General features: G+C 36.5%; 2 protein-coding genes across 5 annotated transcripts in view; both read left to right on the top strand.

The window, feature by feature from the left end:
• Positions 1 to 8,491, top strand: part of LOC137296861 (voltage-dependent calcium channel subunit alpha-2/delta-2-like) — a 74,520-nt gene extending 66,029 nt beyond the window's left edge. For all 4 annotated transcript variants that reach the window (XM_067828739.1, XM_067828737.1, XM_067828738.1 and 1 more), the window contains one exon: positions 970 to 8,491. In XM_067828739.1, the coding sequence (XP_067684840.1) occupies positions 970 to 1,086 (117 nt within the window). In that variant the 3' untranslated portion in view covers positions 1,087 to 8,491. The remainder of the gene's footprint in view (positions 1 to 969) is intronic.
• Positions 8,492 to 14,163: 5,672 nt separating this feature from the next.
• Positions 14,164 to 24,218, top strand: part of LOC137296864 (calcium-activated chloride channel regulator 1-like) — a 33,441-nt gene continuing 23,386 nt past the window's right edge. Inside the window, exon 1 of the mRNA XM_067828742.1 lies at positions 14,164 to 14,622. Within this exon, the coding sequence (XP_067684843.1) occupies positions 14,470 to 14,622 (153 nt within the window). The 5' untranslated portion in view covers positions 14,164 to 14,469. The remainder of the gene's footprint in view (positions 14,623 to 24,218) is intronic.

Below are 24,218 nucleotides of genomic sequence, written 5' to 3'. Positions count from 1 at the left end.
CAGACATTCCCAGAATATCATTCTAGCTAGGAAGGATTTATGATTGAACTAACTCTGTGACACTGACCCCAGATACTGCCTGTAGTATTATTTTCAGATGTTCCCTGCATGTCATGCTCAGTATAGGCTTTAGCTTAATGAAAGAACAGAGTTCAGAATATGTGATTTCACTGAATGTGTATAAGTTAAAAGTCATGGAAATATTAAGCTTACAATAGTATTATCAGCATCATTCACACCCACCCACCCCGGTAAAGATCTGGTGTAGAAATTACCATGCCTGTCCTAAGAGACAACTAACAAATAGAGTGGTCAGGTGTATCCTAACTGTGTAGAGTGATACTCATGATGTCGATCACTGGATTGTCATGTCTCAGCTCTAGTATATACAGACAACCATTACCTAGCTGGCTTAATGGTGGGTGCAGGATTAAAGAATAAAAAATCATGTATCATATCATTTAATAATATTAATGCTGAATTCATACGCATGGTACTGTCGTGATTGTGTGGTCAGTATTTACCACTTTCAATGAAAAACTTCCCACAGGTACAGAGCGCAATTATGAGAAATTTGTTTTCATAAACACTGTTCACAGCATAGCCTGAAATGTAAACCCACTTATATTTGTGTCTGATTCCTTGATTATGGAAAGAAGTTTACTTTGTGTTATTAAACACGAATGAAATGGCACATCCGTACCACAGTAAGTTATGTATTGCAGTACATTGCCTTTAGTTCTGTCCATTTTGGTTTGATACATGAGAAAGAATTTGATTTTTTGACATTTAGAAAAGGTTTAAAAGGTCAATAAAATTATGGTACAAAATCCAAAAATACCTTATTCTTGGACTGCATTACTGTACACTGAACTGAAGGCAAAATACATCGGTTCTACAAATACATGTACTATTGTTTCAACCTTATATTATTAATTTTCCAATGACATAACATCTACTTTATTTCAGGAGGATGCATCCAAGTGTGGCTGCATGTCCAGCACAACAGCGTCAATGTCCACCATTCTGCTGTCTATAGTGGCCATCTTGTGCAGTGTTCCGTACCTAACTCAGCCCCACAGCTGACCAGCAGGTCCTCAATAGGACCAGCACATTCTCCATACTTGAATAATCTTGATACCAAATGCCCTGACGAAAACACTTTTTATACAAAACTATTTTCCTTGCACCATGAATGGACTGTGAGAGTTGCACTTGTAAATAAAAGTCTATGGACATATGTTAATAGTGCTCATGTACATGATTTCAACCTTGATATTTTACAGAATGTCTTCGAAAACATTTTGTACTGCACAAATTTAAATCACACTGAACATGGCAATGTGTGACACTATCAATATTTTCTTATGAGTTTTATATTGTCTTTAAATTTAGAAATAACGTGCAATTGGATATTAACAAAAATGTGCTATGGGATGTTTTTTTTTTCCAAATAGGTATTGTTGTAAGAAATTCCATCAAATATGTTATTGGTGAGTTACATTGTAAATTTGTAATATTTGTATATATGTAAAAATAAATTATTACGATATAGAGTATCCGTATATCAGAGTCAACTATGAAGCTAGGTGGATAAAGGATTATGAACAATTTTAGGATTTTTGTTAACTCGGGTTACCATGGTGGTGATATCTATGACAGGGATTGAGCTTGTGATACGTATCAACTACTTGTACAGTGTGAGTATTCATTCCAACATACATGTAGTCTTAATGTCCTTGGTTGTTGTTTTTCATCTCGACCCTTCACTTCTCATGGCATGCTTTATGTTAACTTTTGCATATTTGTCTTAATACTGGCAGCACGTGCTTAGACGTGCTCTATTATTTCCAGTTAGTTTTTCTTCCAGTTGGCTCTTGCATTGGTGCTAAATACAAGCTAAGAGTGTAGAGATCAACCATTTTGCCAAAGTCCGTCATTTCATGGAAGTTTGTTCCTGAATTTTATGGTGAACATTTAGGAAAGCATTGTCATTAATGGTCCTGACTTCATTATGAGATACGTTTTAAATATTCATTAATCTTAATTAAGCATAAAAAAGTGTTATAAGAGCTAAAATGGTTATGTTAAAATAATATGGAACATTAAAGTGAAGATTAGTTGATTTACTCTTCCTTCATAATATCTGTCACTGGTTTGATTGTACATCAACATAAACCATTAAGACAAATTAAACTTTTTTTTTGATCCTTTGAAATGATAATATTTAACATAAAAAATGAAGTTCTTGTAGCTGAAGATACGTTTAATCGTGCTTTTTTCGAAAAATGCTTTTATGTGAAATGGCTAGTAGATTAAAAGACATTTTTTAAAAGAACACACATACAAATTATACCTAAAAATAAAATAATCCAAAGCTACACAATAATGCTTCATCACATAGTTTGGTTAGTGCCGGTGATTTTACTATCAGCATAACATGAATTAGGGCATGGACTGAGAAAGTGAAAGCAAATATTGCTCTTAGGTTAGGTTGTAGTTCTGTATGAGACTAGTTCTATAATAATAGTTTTATGAGATATAATGACATAAAAGTCAGTGCTCCTCAGAGTTTTTGAGGGAGATAGGACAAACTGGCAGTTCTTATGAGTCATAAATTTGAAGAAAGAAAAGCATGTCTGAAATTTCCATCGATAAACACCATTTTCATTATCTCAGACTTAGGCCATTTTGAAAAACATTGACATATATGTTGACCTCATCTCGATTGATGATAAACATATCTCCAATACTGCCTTTTAAAGATGGTGAGAGAACACATCCAGCTTAACCCGCTTGATGATGCTGAGAAGATTCAAAAACAAATATATGGCTCATTAAATAATAAACACCATGTTACAGCTAACTGATTTCTTTATTTGAAATGGATTTGACAGAAACTGAATATTGTTAAATACTGGATCAAATGTCATGCGAAAATATAGGCTTTGTGTACTAGTTCTATCAGGTGAAGGCCTATGTTTATTTATGTAGTGGTTAGCATATACCAAAAGTAAGACAATTTTTCACCTGCATTAAGGAATCAATGGAACTGATTGTAGACAGACCTTAGCTAAAATAGGCACCAGATTGTCCTTAACTTCAGAGCTGAATAGATCATTGATTGAATGTTGAACCCTAATGTTTGGGAGAATGGAAATATTTTGAAATATTGTTACTTTAATTAAAGGGGTGATGAGCAATAAAACTGTAAATGCATCAGCTTTGCTTTTTTTAATGAGTGTTGGTTTCATCTCATTTGTCATCTACCACCGAATCGTCATGGCATTTGTGATTTTAATACTGATTTTTATCACCACTTAATTTTAGAAGTTTTGTACCTGATACAATGTGAGATGTATTTCCATGATTTGTTTGTAAATAACTGCATGTTTGTGATTGAAATGTTTTGAGCAAGTGTACAAGTACAACTTGAGTGAGTGAGTGAGTGAGTTTGCTTCCACCGGAATTTTACAGTTTTATAGGTCATTTATGCATGGTTGTTGATGGTTTGTTATTGCCCATGATCTCACATATATTTTAGGACAACATCTAAAATAGCTCCAGCACTGACTTGGCAACCAACCATTTCATGAACGTAATGGCCCGAAGGCAGACTGGGAATTCTTTTCACACACAGGCAAATTTTTTGGCTACCTTTTCTAAACATTCACTTGTTTCTCTTTCAAGGAGTTAATTTGGTTTAGGACGTACACTCTGGAGTAACAGTGTATGCTTAATCTACAACCTGAGAACTAACTGTGTTTTTTCCAGTATTATTTTAAGAACAAGTAATATTTTTTATCAAATCAGAATATATCATAGGGCTGTCATCATGCAGTGATGTTTACAAAAGGTAGTGGAGACAGATACCTCTTCTCTTTAGTTGAGACATTGAAAAAAATGCTTGGGTTAGATTTTTTAAGATTATTATATTTTCCTGTTTATAGTGTGTGCTCGAGCACCTCTATTAGTTTAGTTTTGAATTTTGGAAAGATTGTGATTTCATATATTGTCAGACATATACATTAATCATAAATAGTGTAATATGGTAATGGTTGGTGGTCTGTGTTTACATTGTTCACTACAATAAGCACTTTTTCCTTTAATCTTAAAAACAATTAAATTTCACAATGTGACAAAAATGAGATCATGGGAAAGATGGTTGCTTAGAATTGAACAGCACATCCAGGTGTTGTGATCCTGTTTGATCATTACAGGGTGTGTATTTGTTTGATCATCCAGTTGGGTAGGTAGATATCCATCGTGGAACGTCTGTGTTTTCTGTATCTCAGTGTGCAGTGTAATGGGTATGTAATAGGTCCATTTTGTTGTTTGTTAAATATTGTTTTTCACCAATCAAGACCATGTGAAATAAGTGTTTGATGACGTCTGTAATCTCATGACCAAGTTGAATATAGTAATTGCCTCCAGTAGCCATTGTTGTCTGTCTTACCACTGAAACAAAGCATGGAAAGCATCATAGTGTATTGCTGGCTAGGATTAGGTAAGGTCAGCCCTTTTTCCTTTTTTGTTTACGAAGTTTTGGTCCAAACACCTGGATTGAAAAAGTGAAAATTCACTTTATGATAATTTTTAAGTTCATTTCCTGACAATATCATGTAGGTTGAAATAGACATGAAATTTTATGAAGGCTTGGCCTAATTGTGTATGAGTTTTGTGAAATAACGGGAAATGATAAATTTTACAGTTGAAGGTTTTGATATATATGGTGGGGAAAGGTCAAACTTGTTACAGTGAAAAATCCTAACATGATACTTCTTATGATAACTGGATCATTTTACAATGCTTGCTATGGTGAAAGATCATGATATGACACTTGTCCTACTATAAGGATCATGATATGATATGTGTTGGAGGGTAATGATCCTGATATGACGTGTATAAGAATCCTGTTATGATACTTGGTACTGTATAAGGAGCTTGTCATGATAATTGGTACAGTATAAGGAGCTTGTTACAATACTTGGTACAGTATAAGGAGCTTGTTATGATACTTGGTACAGTATAAGGAGCTTGTTATGATACTTGGTACAGTATAAGGAGCTTGTTATGATACTTGGTACAGTAGAAGGAGCTTGTTATGATACTTGGTACAGGGTACTGATCCTGATATGATACGTGTATAAAGAGCTTGTTATGATACTTGATACAGTATAAGGAGCCTGTTATGAGATTTGGTACAGTGTAAGGATCCTGTTACGATACTTGTTACAGGGTAAGGATCTTGATATGATACATGTTGTGATGTAAGGATCCTGTCATGATACTTGGTACAGTGTAAGGATCTTGTTATGATACTTGGTACAGTGTAAAGGTCCTGTTTCAGTATTGGTTATAGCATAAAAAGCCTGTTAACAGGGTAAAGATGCTGAAATGATACAGTACATGTAATGGTAATGAGAACTTAATGTGAGACTTGTTACAGAAGAAGGACCCAGACAATATTCAGGTTTCAGGTGGAAAGGCTGAGCATCATACACATTGTAATGCTCTAAAATGCTTCAAATCCATACAGAATTTATACTGGTGTCCATTATTTATCCTCATCAGGAGTCTCATAAAATTGGAGTCGAAATGCATTTGTGGTCTCTTGTATTTTTGATATTATTAATATCAATGATAGTGTTTGGATGCCATAGAAACAGCCACCTTCCAGATTTATATGTTTGGATCAGTATGTTGAAGAATGCTCAAAGGCAGATGACCCATCACATTTGCTGTAACAAGTAACCACAAACTTCATACTGTGTGTAATCAGTGTGTCAACTTTCTGTGGATCACAAATATCCTGCTATGTTCTAGTTAGACCTAGGTGACTGTGGTGTTTGTACTTCCTGTATGTATAGATGAAGTGTTGAACTTCAAGACACAACCATCAATCTTACCGCTAGCTACATGTGATCTGTACGAGTTGTAGTGTCATGGTTGGTATGAGTGAATATCTGTGTCTTATGGTAGATCAGGACAATTTCAAAATTTGGTTCAAATTTTATTGACTACAGTCAAATGGAGAGACAATAATTCCACGCAACGTTTCCTCTCTGAAACATCTAGTAACGCTGTATATGACAATAAATACTGTATTCCTGAAGTCTTATTTATGGGACTGTAACTTGTATCTTTGATCGTAACAATTTTTAAATATCAATTGTGTACTTTGAAACTGAATCTCCAAATGAGAATTTGCTTTGGAAAAATGCTGGCTGTTATAATGGTAAGAACATTTGAGTCAGTGTCCACAAGCGAAATAACTGAAACATCTTATACGCACCTCTTAAACTGTGATTGTTTGCAAACAGGGAGAAAAGATGTACCGGAGACAAAAACCTAGGACTCGTATTATATATGCAAAACAGATTTTCTTGTTTTAGTTTGTTAAAGCCATTTCCTTGCCAGAAGTTGGTTTTACATAACATTATTTCTCTGTTTACATCCGAAATCAAGTTAATATTGTTTCACTTAGAACAAAGGTAAACTAACCAGACACAGATATATTCAGAAGGTAAAATATGCAATCATTGTGGTAATATGTGTTTGTTCATATAAGCATGTCATTCAAGAAATAATATTATAGAAATTTTAATCTGTCCATTCTGAAGATTATAGTTGTAATTTAGATTTGTAAGTTGTAATTTCAGGATTACTTGAAATATAGTAATTGGCTGATGACACTGATGATAACATTCATGATAATATGCATACATTATTACTGACAAGTCATCATTTTTCCCCTCTGTTCTTAGTCTGTACTACAGCTCTGTAAGGGAATGCAGCAAGTTTTCATGTCCTGTTGTATATGTAAACTATATGTGCAAACAAATCACAGTGTGTCTATAGAAGGTTTTGTCTTGCATAAAAGTGAAAGGCATTAAAGAACCTCATTGTTGTCCAGAATATAACCTTGTGCTTAGTACAATCGTGGATAGATCAACTGTGATCATAATCTTAGGAAAGTGCAATAAAAGTGGGGGAAATGTTATTTATTGTGATTTGGTGGTCTGAGACATGTCTTTTATTTAGCAGAACCTCTTTGTGATAAAACCATGTTGTGAGATATTTGAAGCAGAAGAAAGGGATCCTGAATCTGGAGTTCATTGTTCAGTCTCTGAAGGATTCTGATAATCTGGAAATAATTGTGGAATTCCAACCCTTCTTTGCAAACAAATTGCTGAAAATGCATGAATTTGTAGGTGTATTAGTACTAAATTCCTTGGTACTCTTGTTCAGAACATTAAAGAATTATTGGGAAGTTGTTAAAATATAATTTATTATGTTATTTCTGTTATGAAGTATTGACAGAGGACACTTTTCTGTGTTGTCCCTAGTCAGTTTTAACTCAAACTGGACATGACATGATAAGGTCCATAAAGGACAAATACATTTCTGGAATTTATGTATTTAGTCTGACGTTTTTGCAAGGGTATTTGTAAAATACAGAGGCTTCAGAGACTAAACTTGAAAACATATATTGACTGTTATATCCTGTTATTCCTTGACCACTAGGCTGTGAAAGGCTGTATGTTGAGTATTGTGTTCTTCATGGAAGTTTAACTGAATAATTGTTTTTGGAGCAAATATATTTTCTTCCCATAATTACAATGTATGTGTGATATTTATTGTGAGTCCTCAAGAAGTCTGTAATACAGAAGGAGGCATTGTTTTCTAGTTTCATTGGGTTTTCTTTCATTTTGCTCAATGTAATTAATTTAGATCCCAATAGTAATTTATTTCTTACATACTGTGATTGATTTTTTGATAGGGTTGTTGATACCAGAAGCCTTTTCTTGATGTGTTGGACCTGACTTGGGTCGGGTCAGTTTTTTTTGCCCTTAACCAGTTGGTGGTAGTCCTGTTTGTTACCCGTGCACCAACACTACTCACCAACACTTTCTTGGAGTGGGGTTTTGTTGTTCACACATACACTGGTTCATGTACATGATTGTAACCCCATTTTGTAAACAGATGATATGACGTTTGCCCTGATATATTTATTATTAATTACAGAATTGGAAACCGTTAAAAACTAACTTTTTGAAAAAGACACATGTGTATACATGTAGCCATACTGCAAGGAGATTGTCATCTACCTTTTCTTTTTATGTCATCACTCCACTTTTTATGTAATGTACAAAATAATATGGAATCATCATTTTTAAAAGCTTTGTGGTGATGAGGAAAGTTTTTACCAAGAAATATGTATTACACACTGTCCATCAGTATTTTAATAATAAACATGAGGCTAATGCTTTTTCACGAGTGTCATAATTTGTCCTTAATTTTATGGCCATGTGTTGGCAATCTGTTGTGGTTTATGAACCAGTCTATGTGTAAAGGTTTCCAGTGATTATGAGTTGTTCCTCACAGATGACAGAAGGCCGAAGAGAGGTGGCTTAAAGGGACATAATTCATACATCATGTTTATATCTGTGTTATGCTGCTCACAATAAAATTATTTTATACCTCTTTAGGGATGTTTTGTTGTGATCATTAAGAGTATTTTGATAATCTTGTGCTAGAACGAAATGGGAATGGGATGACCAACGTCCGTGTCTTACCTGATTGTGTGTCATTGTACATCCTTATTGTGGAAACTGGTGTGGAAACGACAAGACCAATTCACGTGTCCGTTCACAGTGACTGGACAGATGCCATACTCCTGGAATACAACCATCACACTCAATGCACAATCCAACTTGACGAGAATTGGTCGTTTGTATGCCACACAACATAATTTTCTCCTTGGGTGAACAGAGACATATTGATTACTTATTCTGTTGTTTCACACGGCAGAGCTCCCCATTTGAGTTCAGAGAAATTAATGTAAGTGGGTACAGTTTTACGCCTTAACAGTATGTCTGGAATACCAATGACGGGCGATACCAGAAATTGGCTTCGCACACTGTACCCATGGTTTGACGTGACCAAATGATGGTAAGTGTTATATGCAGGCTTATGTTCTTTACGGCCTAAAATAGCTCGGATGACCTAATAATCAAGCCCTTGACATCGCATTACTAAACATGAAAAACCCCCCAAAAAACAACAAAACAATATTCCATGGCATATAATTCCTTTTGTTGACACGTCACCGTATCTCAACTGTGTAGACCGATCCTCATGATGCTGTTCACTGGATTATCTGTTCCAGACTCAGTTGTTTACAGACGACCTCCATTTAGCGGGACTATGATTGAATGCGAGGTGAAGCAACCCCGAAAAATTGTTGCATTTCAGTTTCAATGTATCTTTTCAAGGTTCAGTAAATACACAATGAATATGCATGGCTATCTGGCAATCGTAAGAACCGATGTTCCCTCTTGGCCAGCACATTTTTAAAGAAAAATAGAATGATATACCGATAATGTGTTTGTTTGTTAATGTATGGCGCATGATTGTACTTATCACTCTTAGTTTATTTATCGAATATCTTCCATGTAGACAAATCATTCTGGCAAACAAGGATACGTTGGGTGCCGACCTGACTTGTTGCCCACTTGCCTTTGCCATTGAGAAGGAATGGGCCCCAGGTTGTCCGTGATCAAGTGTTGTGTGATGGCTGAAGCGCATGGCCTGTCTCAGCAAACTCCTTCGCGCCGATTCAATTTCATGTATTGCACGTGCACTGGCCAACATCTGCTCTAACTTTCACAAACCAGATGTGTTTGTTCTTTGCCGCGCACCGCCAACTTCTCTTAAACGCGTTCTCTGCGCCGGCCCAAAACACAATGTATCCTGGTTAGCCAGTAAATTATTCATAAAGACGCATCCTGCAATTTCGTCTAAAATACGATCATAAAATCCCTATAAGCTCAACGCGTACACGACTGTATCAGCTGAAGACAGATGTTTTGTCATTTGACTTTCTTGTAGTACCTGTGCTGTAACGACAGATATTCTGTATTTTGACTTGAAAATTTGACATTTTTTTAAAATGCCTATACGGAAGGTGAACCTACTACGACAGATTATCGCTCAAAGTAAATAATGAAATTATATTTTCCAATATAATGCCCTGTTAGATTTTATCATCTTGATGTTTTATTGTTGGGCGAGGGTGGTTTCGATACAATCAATTGCAAGCCAGCAGGCTAAGTAGTAATAATTAACGATTCAGATCTGATCAAATATATTATCCACGTGGCTGAAAACGAAGGTTGTTGCAGTTTTTCTGGACACGAAGGCGATATTTAATGTTCCCACTACACTGGATAATTTTTACATGTCTTAAACTGCACGCCCTGGGTTTGATTAAAGAAAATGTTTTGTCGGTTTGGTCTTTGTGAGCTTGTCTTGTACGATGAGACATATTGACTGAGACAAAGTGATGTTATGCGAGTATAAAACTTGTGTTGCGTTAATCCTTGAATGAAAATGAGTCGGTAAATGTAGGTTCATAAGAGAGCAAAGGTCGTCGGACCCGTCGCTAAGTCTCTTAGCGACACATCATGGCTATATGAGTGGAGTGGAGGACACTGATCCGGGTTATAATTGGTCTTCAGCACCCTATGTTGTACAATAAACATTCACCGTATTGATCCTTAAACAACCCATGTTTCTTCTTGGTTAGTGTTTTATAAAATCTAATTTGAGTTAAAACATTTCAAAATGATACCCTCCCGCCATCCCTATAAGTTCGTCCAGGAGAAAATATATCATTTTATCCAGGGTGGCATTATAAGTAAGATGCACTGTTTATGAAGAAAATTAAATAACAGTAATATATATATATATATATATATATATATATATATATATATATATATATATATATATATATATATATATATATATATATATATATGTATATATGTATATATATATAAAAGCAAGAAAAAAGAGAATAATTACACAACTGCTGAGTATCCTGCACATGCTGTCCAAAGTGAAGTCATGCATCTATTAACGTTAACAACATAGTAGATGAAAAAGAAGTAGATATATGAACATCCTTGCCTCATCCCTGTATCCATGATGGTCTGTTAGTTTACCACGGTGATCGATCGATTCGCCCACAGAACACAGACATCCTGTAAGCCGAAATACGACCATTCATCTCCATTGTCGGGGTTAGTGACACATCGGACCTGAAGGTTGGGAGGTTATGGGAACTGAAACTAGACCACACTTTCTTCTTATCTCTCACAAAATGTCTAATACGAACCACAGTCAGTAGCACAGCCTTTTAATGTAACCTGTTGACCTGAACTGCAAATTGAAAACCAACCAAATAAATAAATCGAATTCAATTAAAAGTTGTATTTATGAATGAACAAGGTTCACAATTCAATGCAAATTGCTGCCAATGAATTGTAATGAGCAACACAGTCACAGAACAAGTCCACTTACTATTTAAGAGATACCAGTTGCATGAAACTTCTAGGTCATTGATAATGATATTCACCAAGCAACATTGGCCAAGTGTTTAAAAACATGTCTTTGCTGGATGTCAAGGGTGAAAGTAATGAACTTCACACAACCACTGATCTTAACGTAATGTGAGATGACAAGGTTTTATCCTATACCTTACTTAATCTGAAAAACCATCCAGGGATGCAATAACATCATCATTTTACTACGCATAATATTGCCATGACACAAATTTATGCATACTGTGTTTGTTCCTTTGAACTTTGGTCGTTAGCAGTTACCAACTTGAAACGAAATGATATTTTGTGTTCTGAATTACTTTTCAAACGACACATACATCCATGTGTCATAATAGCTACCTTCAAACAAATAAGAAATGAGTATGTGATGGTGATTATAAGAAAGTGATGGCCAGATGTTGTTTCCTATCCTACATGCACCAAAAGAATGTATTGTCTATGTATAATCCTGAGTTATATTTGTATGTATTTGCACCGAAATTCAGAATTTAAAACAGTCTTCCCCTTAATCTTGGCAATTATAGACTCAGACAAAGACACAGACACAGACCGATATATCTTTAAGAAATAATGTTTTAGGGGGAAGTGTCAAGAACAGTCTTGGTGTGATGTCTAAGTGAGTTCATTTCTCTTTGTGTCCTAAAGTATTCTACACGTGTACCTAGATACCCAAGGCGACTTCACATTAAAATATCTCTGTGTTCAGACACCCTCCCTGTCGCCGTTTTGAAGTCTTGCTAATGTTTTAATGGTCGTTAGTGCAGTTCTGTGACGTCCCAGGAGTGCCTGGTTCATGATCACAGACACCACAGAGTTGGGGAGCAATTTATGTTGTGGGTGTAACCTCAAGAACTTAAAGGTTTCGCCATTAATAACATTACACTCGCACACGACGTTTGTAGTTATATATACGTGTACATTAAATCATGCAAAGCCCGCTGTCTATTTTGTACCTATATATGCATACAGAGCTCCCATATATGCATATTTTGCACATATATATGCATATTTTGCATAACATAATTCCATGAAGGTACGGTGGCATTATAGGATATATTCAATCTTGGCATTGAACAGGACAATAACTAAAAGTATTTATGCGTTTGCCTTTATTTCTGTATTGACCATACGGGGTATAGGTTTGATGTACAAGTTGTGCGGAAAACATTTGGAGGCACATTTGAAGTTTCAGGGCCTTCACCATTCAATAATTATATTTATGTTTCAATGCTGGCACAGGAGGTTGAAGAACCTTGCCAGCAATCACCAATCACCGTTACACTAAAGTGGGGGTACATGACATTTTCAGGACCTACCACCATTCAATAATCATATGTATGTTTATCCAACCCTGTGTGTTATTCATGTTGGCTCGGTCGAAGGTTTATACATGTACCATTCGAGTACTAGTATTGCCCCTTGTGTTGAAAATGCGATACCCAACAGAACTCTGATGTTGTTACAACAAATGCCTTCACTAATTTGCAATGACAACCTGGTCGATGGAGTAAGAAAAATATATCAGACTGCATCCCTGACAATCATTCTGTCTGGAATATTGTACTGAACTCACTATTAGATAATAGACTGTATCAAGTAACCCACTCAACTGACCTACTCTCTTCGTCTTTACGATGTAAATTCAGTAACAGTATAGCCACCAATCAAATGTCTTGAGAAGTGAAAATGTAAGGGAGGTAACTCGTATTGCCGAGGAACAAAAGTCATCCCTAATTTCAAAAGACAAGAATCTGTTTTGAATCTCCCATTCTGTTAGACATAGTTACACAAGAAATCAAATGGGCTAATGAAGAGTGACGGTGGATACTTTGACACAAAGAGTTTCATGGAATATATTGATGGCTCACTGTGGCTTTCCGAAACCCTGTCCTGGGTATATACAGAAAGCAAGTATTATTGTTAATCGCAGTAAAGCAAACGATACAGCATCAAGATCTTTGTGATAAGAAAACACAGGAGCGGTGGGGTAGCCTAGTAGTTAAAAGCGTTCTCTCGTTACAGCCAAATCCCGGGTTCTATTCCCCACATGGGTACAATTGTGCCCGTGATATGTCCTTGTCCGTGATATTGCTGGAATATTAGTAGAAACCCTAGAAAACACAATGAAGCTTATACTCAGAAACTGAAAAGAACTTGGGTGATTTTTTTTGTAAAATTTAAGACAGTTCTGAAATATTTGCCTTAGCACTAGAATACGTTTGTGTGCAAATGCACCAGCTTGTGGTGGTAACCACGTGCACATTTTCGGAACACGGATGTTGATTTTGTAAAATGCTCGCTGACTGCTTGTCGATTGTCCACCCATGTTTTAGCACAGAGGGACAATGCAGAAAAGTCACATTTTTATCTTGACATGATGTATGGTACAATCAGCTGAAAGGTTTAATATGTTTCAATTTAAGGGTATATAATATGTTTGTATATGAACGTGATATAAAATGATAAAAGATATGCGCAAAAATACGTCATCTCTGTTGTTTTCCACTTGGTGGTTTATGATGCTCACGTGTAAATTGTCACAGCTCCTTTTTTCATGAAATACATTTGTCACACTTCAAAACCAGGAATAATGCCCGCAAGCATTTCACAAACCAGTACATTCTATCGACCAAAAAATTAAACCTTTCCAAAAAATGAACACGCCCACAATTAATTGAAAAAAATGTCACCTCATTCTCAGGGACGCCAGTATGACATCCATCAAAAGCCACGTCGTTTGATGTCCAGGTCTAGATTGGCCTACTAATGCAGATAGACAGAAACACAAGCAACATTAAATGACAAGCAGATGACGAAGACAAAAAGAGGGGGTCGTAGATATTGTCCTTGTCGCCGCGGGCTTCATAGAGCGATGTTCCTAAATCATTCCTTGCTCGCTGCAAGACAACATGGATAACACCTTCATGAAACATCGTGACTGGAGACGAAGGACTTGCTTAGGAGACCGTTGCCTCAGACAGTTTTAACACTTAGGGCGCAAGAGCCGAACACATCAGCTCGTCCACTTTCGTTAGTGTGTAATTGTGAAATGTGAAACATGAATATACAGAACTTAAGTGTAGTTTGTCTGTGCCTGTGTTTGAAAGCCGTTGTGAGCCGAATGAGGCTGAACAATCACGGATATGAAAGAGTTATTATATCGATCGGCAATAACGTGAGAGAGGATCCTTTGTTGATAAAGCGCTTACAGGTAATACGATTTATTTCTTCATGTGCTGTAACTGTCTTGCTGTTTCAGTGTGTTCACGGATACACGCCAGACGGATACAATGATTCTGCGTGATAATTATATGCACGAATATTGACCTTTTGAAACCTAATATTAATTTTAGAAAATAGATTGCAGCCTGGTTAATTCGGAAATCCATTATTCCGGACACTGAAAGGAAATATGTTCCATATCCCAAAGTACTGATTCATCTATCAACAATCCCTACATATGTCCGCTGAAACCATTTCACTCGTCATAGAGCCAGTCCCTATTAATTGGGTTTCGTTGTATTATATTCTTTCAGTATAGTATTTTACACAATTTAATTTAAATAATATTTTAAAGGTTAGAGTCCGGGCGTCCTTTTGGATGCTGAACAAAGGTCACCTTGCTTTTCGGTGATATATTATTCATCCGCCATGAGACAACTCGCCATGTTTTGTGCGACCGCATACACAAACACTCAACAGGGACAGTGGCATATTCAGGCTATTTCTGAAAACAGGAATGTGAGAATGTGGGGCAGTTACATATATGTCACAACACATAGAATTTAGAATAAATGTAAATTAACATTGTAATAGTCTTTCGGTCCATATTTAATTTGAAATGACACCAATATATACAACCATTGCATAGATACTGAACAGGAAACGAAACGCAAATTTATTAAATCTATTATTAAAATTAAGCGTTCGTGTTTGTCTTCTATTTAAAATAAATGACAAAAACCAGACTTGCGTTTCTTTTGTTGTCAGTATATGTAAAGATATAAACCATACGATGACATACAGTTATGTTATTTCAGTTACATATCAAATTCCGCAATCGTCGGCATTAGTTTTCAGACGGGCATCATTGTTGTAGAAGGCACTTATCGGTATGATGGTCACTGACCTATATTGACATCATATCGTATTACACAGGCCGATCCTCAATATGTCAATCACCGGATTGTGTGTACAGTTAGATAGTATACAAGAATCATATTGTTATAACTTTTCGTCAGGTTCCTCAAGATCACATCATACCTTTGATCTGCACTGTAACTGGAATATTGCTAACATTTCTGTTAGGCACTAGGTCCTCTGGAACCTTGCTTTGTGCATACTCCATAAGTAACCTTCCACGGTAATAAAGCTGGAGTTTTGCTGACTGAGGTGAAAAACAATAAATACAAGCAACGACTCTCTCGTAAAGTTGACTCTGGACTATATCGTCAATGACAAGGGCGATGACGAATATTTCGAACGGAATGCCATACGAGTTGATCCACCCAGTCGTTTTACGTCAACATTCGTAACCCTTGAGCGATTCTTGCACCAGCACGTGGCTACGTATGGCTACCATTCAAGTACCAATATATCACATACATACACACTTTCTTAGTGATATGGTTAAACATACAGGCTTCTGTAAATGCTAAATCTTATTGGAGGAACCTCTCAAATGAACATCTGAACAGGGTCAATTTCAACATCACGTATCTGTTTTCACTGTCGCACAAATCACTACCCCGTCATAACAATCAGCCTGCAAATGAGAGTATATTACCGTGTTTCTTAGTAAATGAACCTAAAACAGACAGTAACGGTTATTCGATGGTCATGCGTTTCGTACATGCTTATGCTCATTGTTATGTTTTGGACATATATAGCCTAGTAACGTTTCAATAACGTCTACACCTGTAGTTATGTCCCCGATACTGTCATGTCCAAAGTATTTCCTTCAAAGTTCTGCTGGAGTGTATACCAGCAGTGTGTGGAATGGTTGATCATAATTAAATCTGAACTGGACGCATATGTATATCATTCTACAACTTTAGGTCCGTTTGATTACACAGTCTTCATGTTCAAAGCGTAATCTACAAAGGTGAGATTGCTGAATGTATACTAGTGATATATAGAATGGCCGACTAAATATATCACCATTAAAATCTGAACAGTTGCACGCATTCCTTTATAATGTACATTTTCTCGGTTTGGGATTTGCCTTGATTTGTTGATGGTTCCGTGTCTCGTTTCTGATGGACACATGACATCAAGAACACTCCTAGACGTCAGCAGGGACATGTATATAAAAGTGACAAAATTCTTTCACATACCTAAGAAATCCTTTCTATACATGTCATGAACGCATGTTTATGAATAAAACAAATAGTGATGATGGCAGGTGTTCGCGAAAACGTGAATGTATATTTCACCACAAGTAGCCGCCCGACATTCACAAATGTAACGACCATTCACTCGCTCACCTGATAAAAGTATGTATACACATACATACAAATCAATGACCTCACTATTTATTAAGGGGGGGGGGGGGGAGGGGGGTCTGGGGTGGGGGTACCACTTACTGGTAGGGCAACCCTCGTATAAAAAGCAAAGACTGACAAAACATATAATAAAATTATGATAAAAAACATAGGGATAGTTTGTTAAACCACTTTTTAATTCTGGTGTACATATTTATTAGACACTTCATTAGAGCTGGTTTCTCAACTCCATATGACTGTGCACAATTTGATTTTGTTGCAGTTATTAAATTTTCATCGGTCTCAATCAGTCGGGCTGTAGATATCATGAGACACATTCATTAATATTATCCGTATCTCACTAACATCCCGATTTCCCAATCACGCCATTTCTTTACCAAGTCCTTATTAATGAATTATCATCATGTAAATATGTCTAAAAAATAGTTAACAGTGGTTGTTGTTTAGACGGAAATGAAACATACAACTTTATAGATGACAGCTTCTTATTTGTTGCATAAAGCGACGTTTCGAGAGGTTCGTAATCGTTTTTAAACTAAAAGTGATAACGATGTAAGACCCTACATCGAAATAAGATATTGCCATCCATAAAGTTGTGTGTTTCATTTCTTAGTCACCAACTTATAGCAGGCCGATAAAATAATTCGTTTATCCTGGCTTGCAAAGCCATTTCATGCAATCACCTAGCACGTTGATGTTGACGTTCACCCTCATATGTCAATGACAACAAAACAGATGTCACCCGTCACCTTCACTTAACGGTTGACCAACACGTCAAGCATAGTGAATGTTCCCGTGGACCTCAGTGAAGGTTGCTGACCTGTCAAGTGGCTTACGACGGCCTCAAAATAACATGCATGTCCTGGTTTGAGCACATTTTATTTGCATACGCCTGCTCATGCAAAGACTTCTCAGTTGTCATTGAAAATATTCACATGCACTGACTCACACATCATGCACCTTTAAAAAACTCGAAAAACGCTCACATATGTAGATACCTAGCACACTCAACTCCATCCTTCTTTCAACACGTCAAGTCAATGTCACAATAGTCCTAACTGTTAGTGACAATAAGTGATGCTGTAACTGTGATCCACTTTTGTAGATTAAATTATTAAGTGAAATTTCATGAAATGACTGAAGTATATTGATTACTGTTACACAAAATGACGCGAAATGGCTGATTTCACAATCTGACTGTAACATATACATGTACACACAAAACTATAACAACATAATCTTCTTACAGGATAATACCTACTAGTATACCAGAAGCTGATAAAATCGGGTTTGGCATCTTCACACATCGATAGAAGCTGTGATCAGTCATTTTGCATGCAGTGAGCATTTCAGTTAAAATAGTCATTCATCCTCCATGGTCGGGGAAAAGACATAAAGATGATACTTCAAGCACACACAGGCACGCGACTGGATCGTTCTTTAACGCCACACTCAACAATACTCAAAAGGTGGTCTGTAAATAATTGAGCCTGAACCAGACAATCCAGTGATCAACATAATGTGCATCGTTCCATGCAGTCGGTATACCATGACATGTGTCAGCTCTGGTCACCCGATCCTGTCAGGTGCCTCTTACGAGAAGACTGGGTTGCCGAAGCGCAATTGTAACCCGGGCCGAAAACCAACTGAACACACAGTCATAACACGCCATAAATACCGTCAGCGCTTACAAATATAGGGCCAACCACAAACACAAACAGAAGGCTATCGACACACACAAACATAAGGCCAGCCATACAGTTATACACACAGAAACAAAATCAACCACACACACAAGCTTAAGGTCAATCGCATACACAAACATCAGCCTCTCGAAATATACAGACGCACGATCTTCAGCATTAGCAATCACGAGGCCATCAACACATGCGAACATAAGGCCAACCACACAAACATAAGACCGTCCACTTTTACAAATGTAAGGCCATCAACATACACAACAATAAGGCCTTCAATACACACTAACACAAGGCTAACCAGACAGAAATATAAGGTCAACCACACACACAAACATAAGGCCAACCACACAAACATGAGACCTTCAACATATGCAAACCTAAGGCTTTCAACACACACAAACACACACACGTGCACATAACCACACACACACACACACAAACACAAACGCACACAAACACAAACGCAAACGCACACACACAAACGTAATGCCGTCGACATACACAGATACATGAACTCGTCAACACAGAGAGGATATGCGATCCCAGCACGGATCACACTGGACAGTAAACCAGTGATGTACTGTCTCCTGGTTTTATGACGAGATTAGTAGCAGTATATCGTAATATAACTAAGACCTTGTGCTTGGTAGAAACAATACAAACTAAAAACACACACGCATGTACATAAAGAAATCGAATAGTCTTGTACATATTCACCTATTCAAAGATGTACACAAGCTTTCAGTGACATATTTTTTTCTTAGCTTTATGATGCATTTTATCAGATGAATTCAGTTTGAAGAAAAAGGATTTCTTGGGAATTTTAGTTTCATTCCTGTTTGGTGGGAATTTATCGAAGTGAACTTTGAAAAAGATGCACCTAGTTTTGAGGTCCTTTATTGCTTGCTAATGGGCTGACATAGTGTTTGTGCGATGCATTCCTCATGGCACCCTTGGCATATTGTTACACAAATACTATCGAGCAGAAATGTACAGGTTAAAGCGTACATTCCTGGTTTTAATTTATATATATGAAGTCTTCACTTTATTCGTATCATATTATTATATAGGACGAAGAGACACAATTTCTTGTAAAGTCTTTTCGCTTATTGACTAGCGTCAAACGTTAATTAATAATCTGTTTCCCTGATAATTACTCCTTTTCAGTTCAATTCAATATTTTGTTCGGTTTGTACGTCGTCCTAGGTACAACACATATAAAATAGTACAGTTTTGTGGAAAAGGAATATAATTAAATTGCTAATTGTGTAATATTTTTATTTTTTCTGTTCTGACTCTTTAAAGTGATTAGAACAATGTGTAGGTGTTTATCTACAGTTACTGCTCAATATATTATGATAATTAGCGAATACACATCGCTGAACATGTACAGGGATACATTATACGTATCAGTTAATACATTTCTGATTACATAGTAAGCATTACATTAAGTCAAACATGCATACCATTTTCATTCGTACCATCTTCACACATTTTACAATACATATATACATTCACACCTCTTATATTACGTCGAAAGAGGGGGGGGGGGGGGGGTAATCTAAGAAGGCAAACGTATCTTCTAACAGTTACTTGGTTGATAAAATTTGCTCCCTGGTTGTGTCAGTATTTTTGAAAATACCACTGCCTCGAAGATAATGTCACACGGCACGAAAAAAGCTGTTCAGAATAAATCGAATGACATCCACTCCGTCACGTGTGTCATGTAACTGACGCATTACGTCACGTGACTGCATTGTGTAACATACTTTCCCAGTGACGTGTAAGATAATCTCTGACTCTAACGACCGGTCAGCAAATACCTGGTTACGATTGAATTGTTATTAAAAACAAGCTGACTTATGTGAATTATAAATATGAAATTCAACTCATTGTTTGGAACTCCTGGACGGTGTCAAATGCACGCATATCATATCTACGGAACGTCATATTTTCCTTTAATTTTCATATTCAGAACATATTTCTTGAAGAGTTGATGGTTTATGTTCCCCTCGCTTTGTCGTTTTAATGGTTCGTTTAAAAACCGTTTTAGAGTATAAAACTTCAACTCCGTTTTCTTCTTATAAGGAATTTGAAACATTTTGACACTAGTATTTCATACAAAGTTTAATAATATATACTTTTAATGGAAACAACGCTCTGACATAGTTTAGATTGTGAATATGTATTAAAACAAGCAGTATTGCAATGGATTATCCATCATAAATAAATCTGAACTTCTCGTGACATTATATTTCATCAGCAAATGTGGCATTAAAGAACGTCTCACTTCCACTGCTTAATATATTTGGAGGGACCTTAGCGTGATATGTGGTCTGGATTTTAACACAAGGGTTATTTTAGTCCTGAGGTTATGTCCCTGTGACATTTATCCTTGTGTACATCTCTGACTAATCAGACATATAACGTGATGCTTGGCGTTGTACTTACGAAGAAACTCGAAATTATATTTTACGATTGGTTTCGTGTAGTATTTGTATATTAGCACGTATTATAAACTGCAAGGAGTTGGAACTAAAGCTTTGTTCATTGACCTTCAAGACTCCTGCAAAACCTAGCCCTTGCTTCAATTCTCTTTTATCTTTTCAAACGGTGTTGGAATTTGCAAATACGAAAATACAATTTTTTAATATCTCAGAAATGATTATTTGATACTTTTTAGGTAATACTTAGAAAACCAACTACAACTCCGAAAGCATTCTAGTAAGGTGATTTTGGACGGAATGATTTTCGACCTGAATTGCACTAGCGAGAAATCGTCATTACACGTAACTTGCAAAGCTTCGTGTCACTCAAAATAAAGAAGTTGGCATCCATAAATTCTTGTAGTCACCTGATAAAGGAATTTTAAAAGATACTCTGAAGCGTCTTGTTCCTTACAAAATGAAGCTGACATCCATAAATTCCCGATGAATTTATGGATGTCACTTTCATTTTGTAACACGTCTCTTTTGTACCAGTTGTTATTTAAAAAGGAGGAGAGGGTCAACAGGTAATGCTACTTTATTAAGTCAAAGCATAGAGTGATACAACTATATATTGGCTATAACTCAGGAATGATAGCGTTATTTACCTCAATTACTCTTTCTCAGACAGTCGGCTGCCTCGAACTATATGTCTTTGAAGTTTGATAGTGTCATTATTTTGTTTTTAAAATTAAATGTCAACCTTAAGCCACGTTGCCAAGGATATTGTCATACCGGGGATAATATTGTCCATGGCAACACGTTTACGTTGCAGTTGATGTTCATTCTATTAATTCATGAATCTTTGCAAATTTGTTCAAAACCCAACAGTCACATAAAATGTCAATCTCAAACGTACTCTGTCTCTTCGCTTCACTTGTATATATTTTTGAGCTTTCAGAGTTTTGTGTTTGATGTTTATTGTCGAGGTCACCAATTCCAGTTCTGTTACGGTTGTTTGTAAATAATCGAGCCTTACTGACATCCTGAGCGTCGATCTGCGCATTTGAGATACCATGTGCCAAATCAGTCTTCGAGCCTGTTAAAAGCAGCTTAAAACTAAATCCACTCACACACAAAGTAACATTTTTTGCTGATTGGTGACGTATCATCTAACCCCCAGCCATTCGCAGATCTATCATACTTATGATTGGTCTTATTATGACAAGGTGTTTTCATATTCAATATTCCGCAGTAGATCATACTTACATGTCTCTTAATGACCCGTCTTCTCCACGTCGTCCCGAGGTCATTGTACCACTAATGTTTTATGAACGTCGGTGTGTCTGTATTACTCCATATGCGTATTTATGTGTGATATGAACAACGCAAGAAAGCGTTATTTTTCACTTTAGAATAACGTGCGAACAAACCTGATGTCATAAAATATCCTCTCTCGGAAGAGTGTAATAACTGTTGTAGAGCATTACAAACACCCGATTTAAACACAGGATCGTGACACATGTGTTGAGAGCGTTGTTTGTCGGGTTGGATTATGTTAGAAGAATATTTAGAAAAAAGGTGATGACTTTGTCCGTCGTTCGTCCGTTGCATGGTTGTCTCTGGAAGGCTAGTTAATTGTTTCACGCCGTACATTATTCCAGCTGTATGGTGGCGGTCTGTAAATGATCGAGTCTGGACTAGACAATCCAACAGCATGAGCATCGATCTTGGGATACGATGACATGTGTCAACCAAGTCAGCGAGCCTGACCACCCGATCCCGTTAGTCCCTCTAAAGATAAGCATGGGTTACTGAAGATCAGTTCCAAACCGGACCCCCACGGGATTCTCTGAAAGAAGAACACGCATACTGTGTACATTAAAACACATTTCAATTTGCATTTTCCTCTTCTTATAACGCGACAAAAAAATAACTTCTAAAGCACCTGCATTTAGAGACCACGGCCAAAATCACATTGACATTATTTATTGTTTTTTAATATTGGATATTTTCATAGCGCACATATCCATGCAACTAGTGCTTGCTCAAGGCGCTGAAATTTGTTTCCCTGTGTCACTTATAATGTGTTTCAGTAGCATGAATAGAAATTTGATGTTACATATAATTATTCTGTTTAAATGACATCACATCAGGAGCCAATCTTTTAATTGTACTTTCATTTAATGTCAGCTTAGAAGTAGATTGAGTTAGTGTGAGCACAACCAACAAAACAAAATAAATGTCTGTGATTATCAGTCATAGAATGGTGTAATCTAACTGATGACATGTCTGAGGTTGGATTGTCCTTGAAGGCACAATGTCACACTTTTTCACACAGTTGTAGTCTATAATATATATGGGGGTTTATACACTCATTTTAGCTTCCTACTGATGCAGTAAAAGACTAATTATCCCTTACGAAATCGATAATTGAAACTTCGAGGTGAACAGCTTCCAAACATAACTCTTGCCACACGGAATGTAAACTATCGCTCAGCAGATCGAAAATTGTGGCACTATGTGCTAATGGTCGTTGCCGAACTGGCTAGAGTTATAGGATATTCGTAACGAGCGTCCACATGGCTCGTGTGAAATGAAGCTCGGTTGGTAGAAGGCGCGACGATCGATTAATGCAACGTTGCATGAAATCTTTCGAACTTTTTAATTTCATAGTTTGACCTTGGAATATATTATATGATATCCACATAAGCTTGCCTTACCATTTGAAGCTCTAAATCTCAGAATTTTATTCAGCTTAGGATAAAAGTTGTTTTAACAAAAGATCAGTGTTTTAAGTCGGTATTATATTGGTTGGTATTACAAGGGGGTATGCACATTAAATGAAACACCGAGAACACAGAGGGTTTTGTCTAAGGTAACGCTCATCACGTATCGCACGTGTTTCATTCTTCCAACTACTGCGCTTACACCCGTGTAATACAAGTCAATATAAGCGATTTGAAACTAGGATCGTTTGTTAAACAGCCTGTTTCCAAAGTTAAATAAAAATTCTAAGATTTAAAGTTTCAGCTGACAAGGTACAATTATGAGGATTCACAATCTTAATTTCACGTCATTTGATTCAAATCATTGTTTAAAGTGAAATTCATCGGTACGTTTTACCGCAAACAGATTATGGTTAATATGTATGAGAAAACAATGCAATACTGATTT

Source organism: Haliotis asinina, chromosome 9 (genome assembly GCF_037392515.1).
Source record: "Haliotis asinina isolate JCU_RB_2024 chromosome 9, JCU_Hal_asi_v2, whole genome shotgun sequence".
In the NCBI taxonomy this organism is placed as follows: Eukaryota; Metazoa; Mollusca; class Gastropoda; order Lepetellida; family Haliotidae; genus Haliotis; species Haliotis asinina.
The sequence above is the reverse complement of the archived record's forward strand: the minus strand, read 5'-3'. Positions and strand labels throughout refer to the sequence as shown.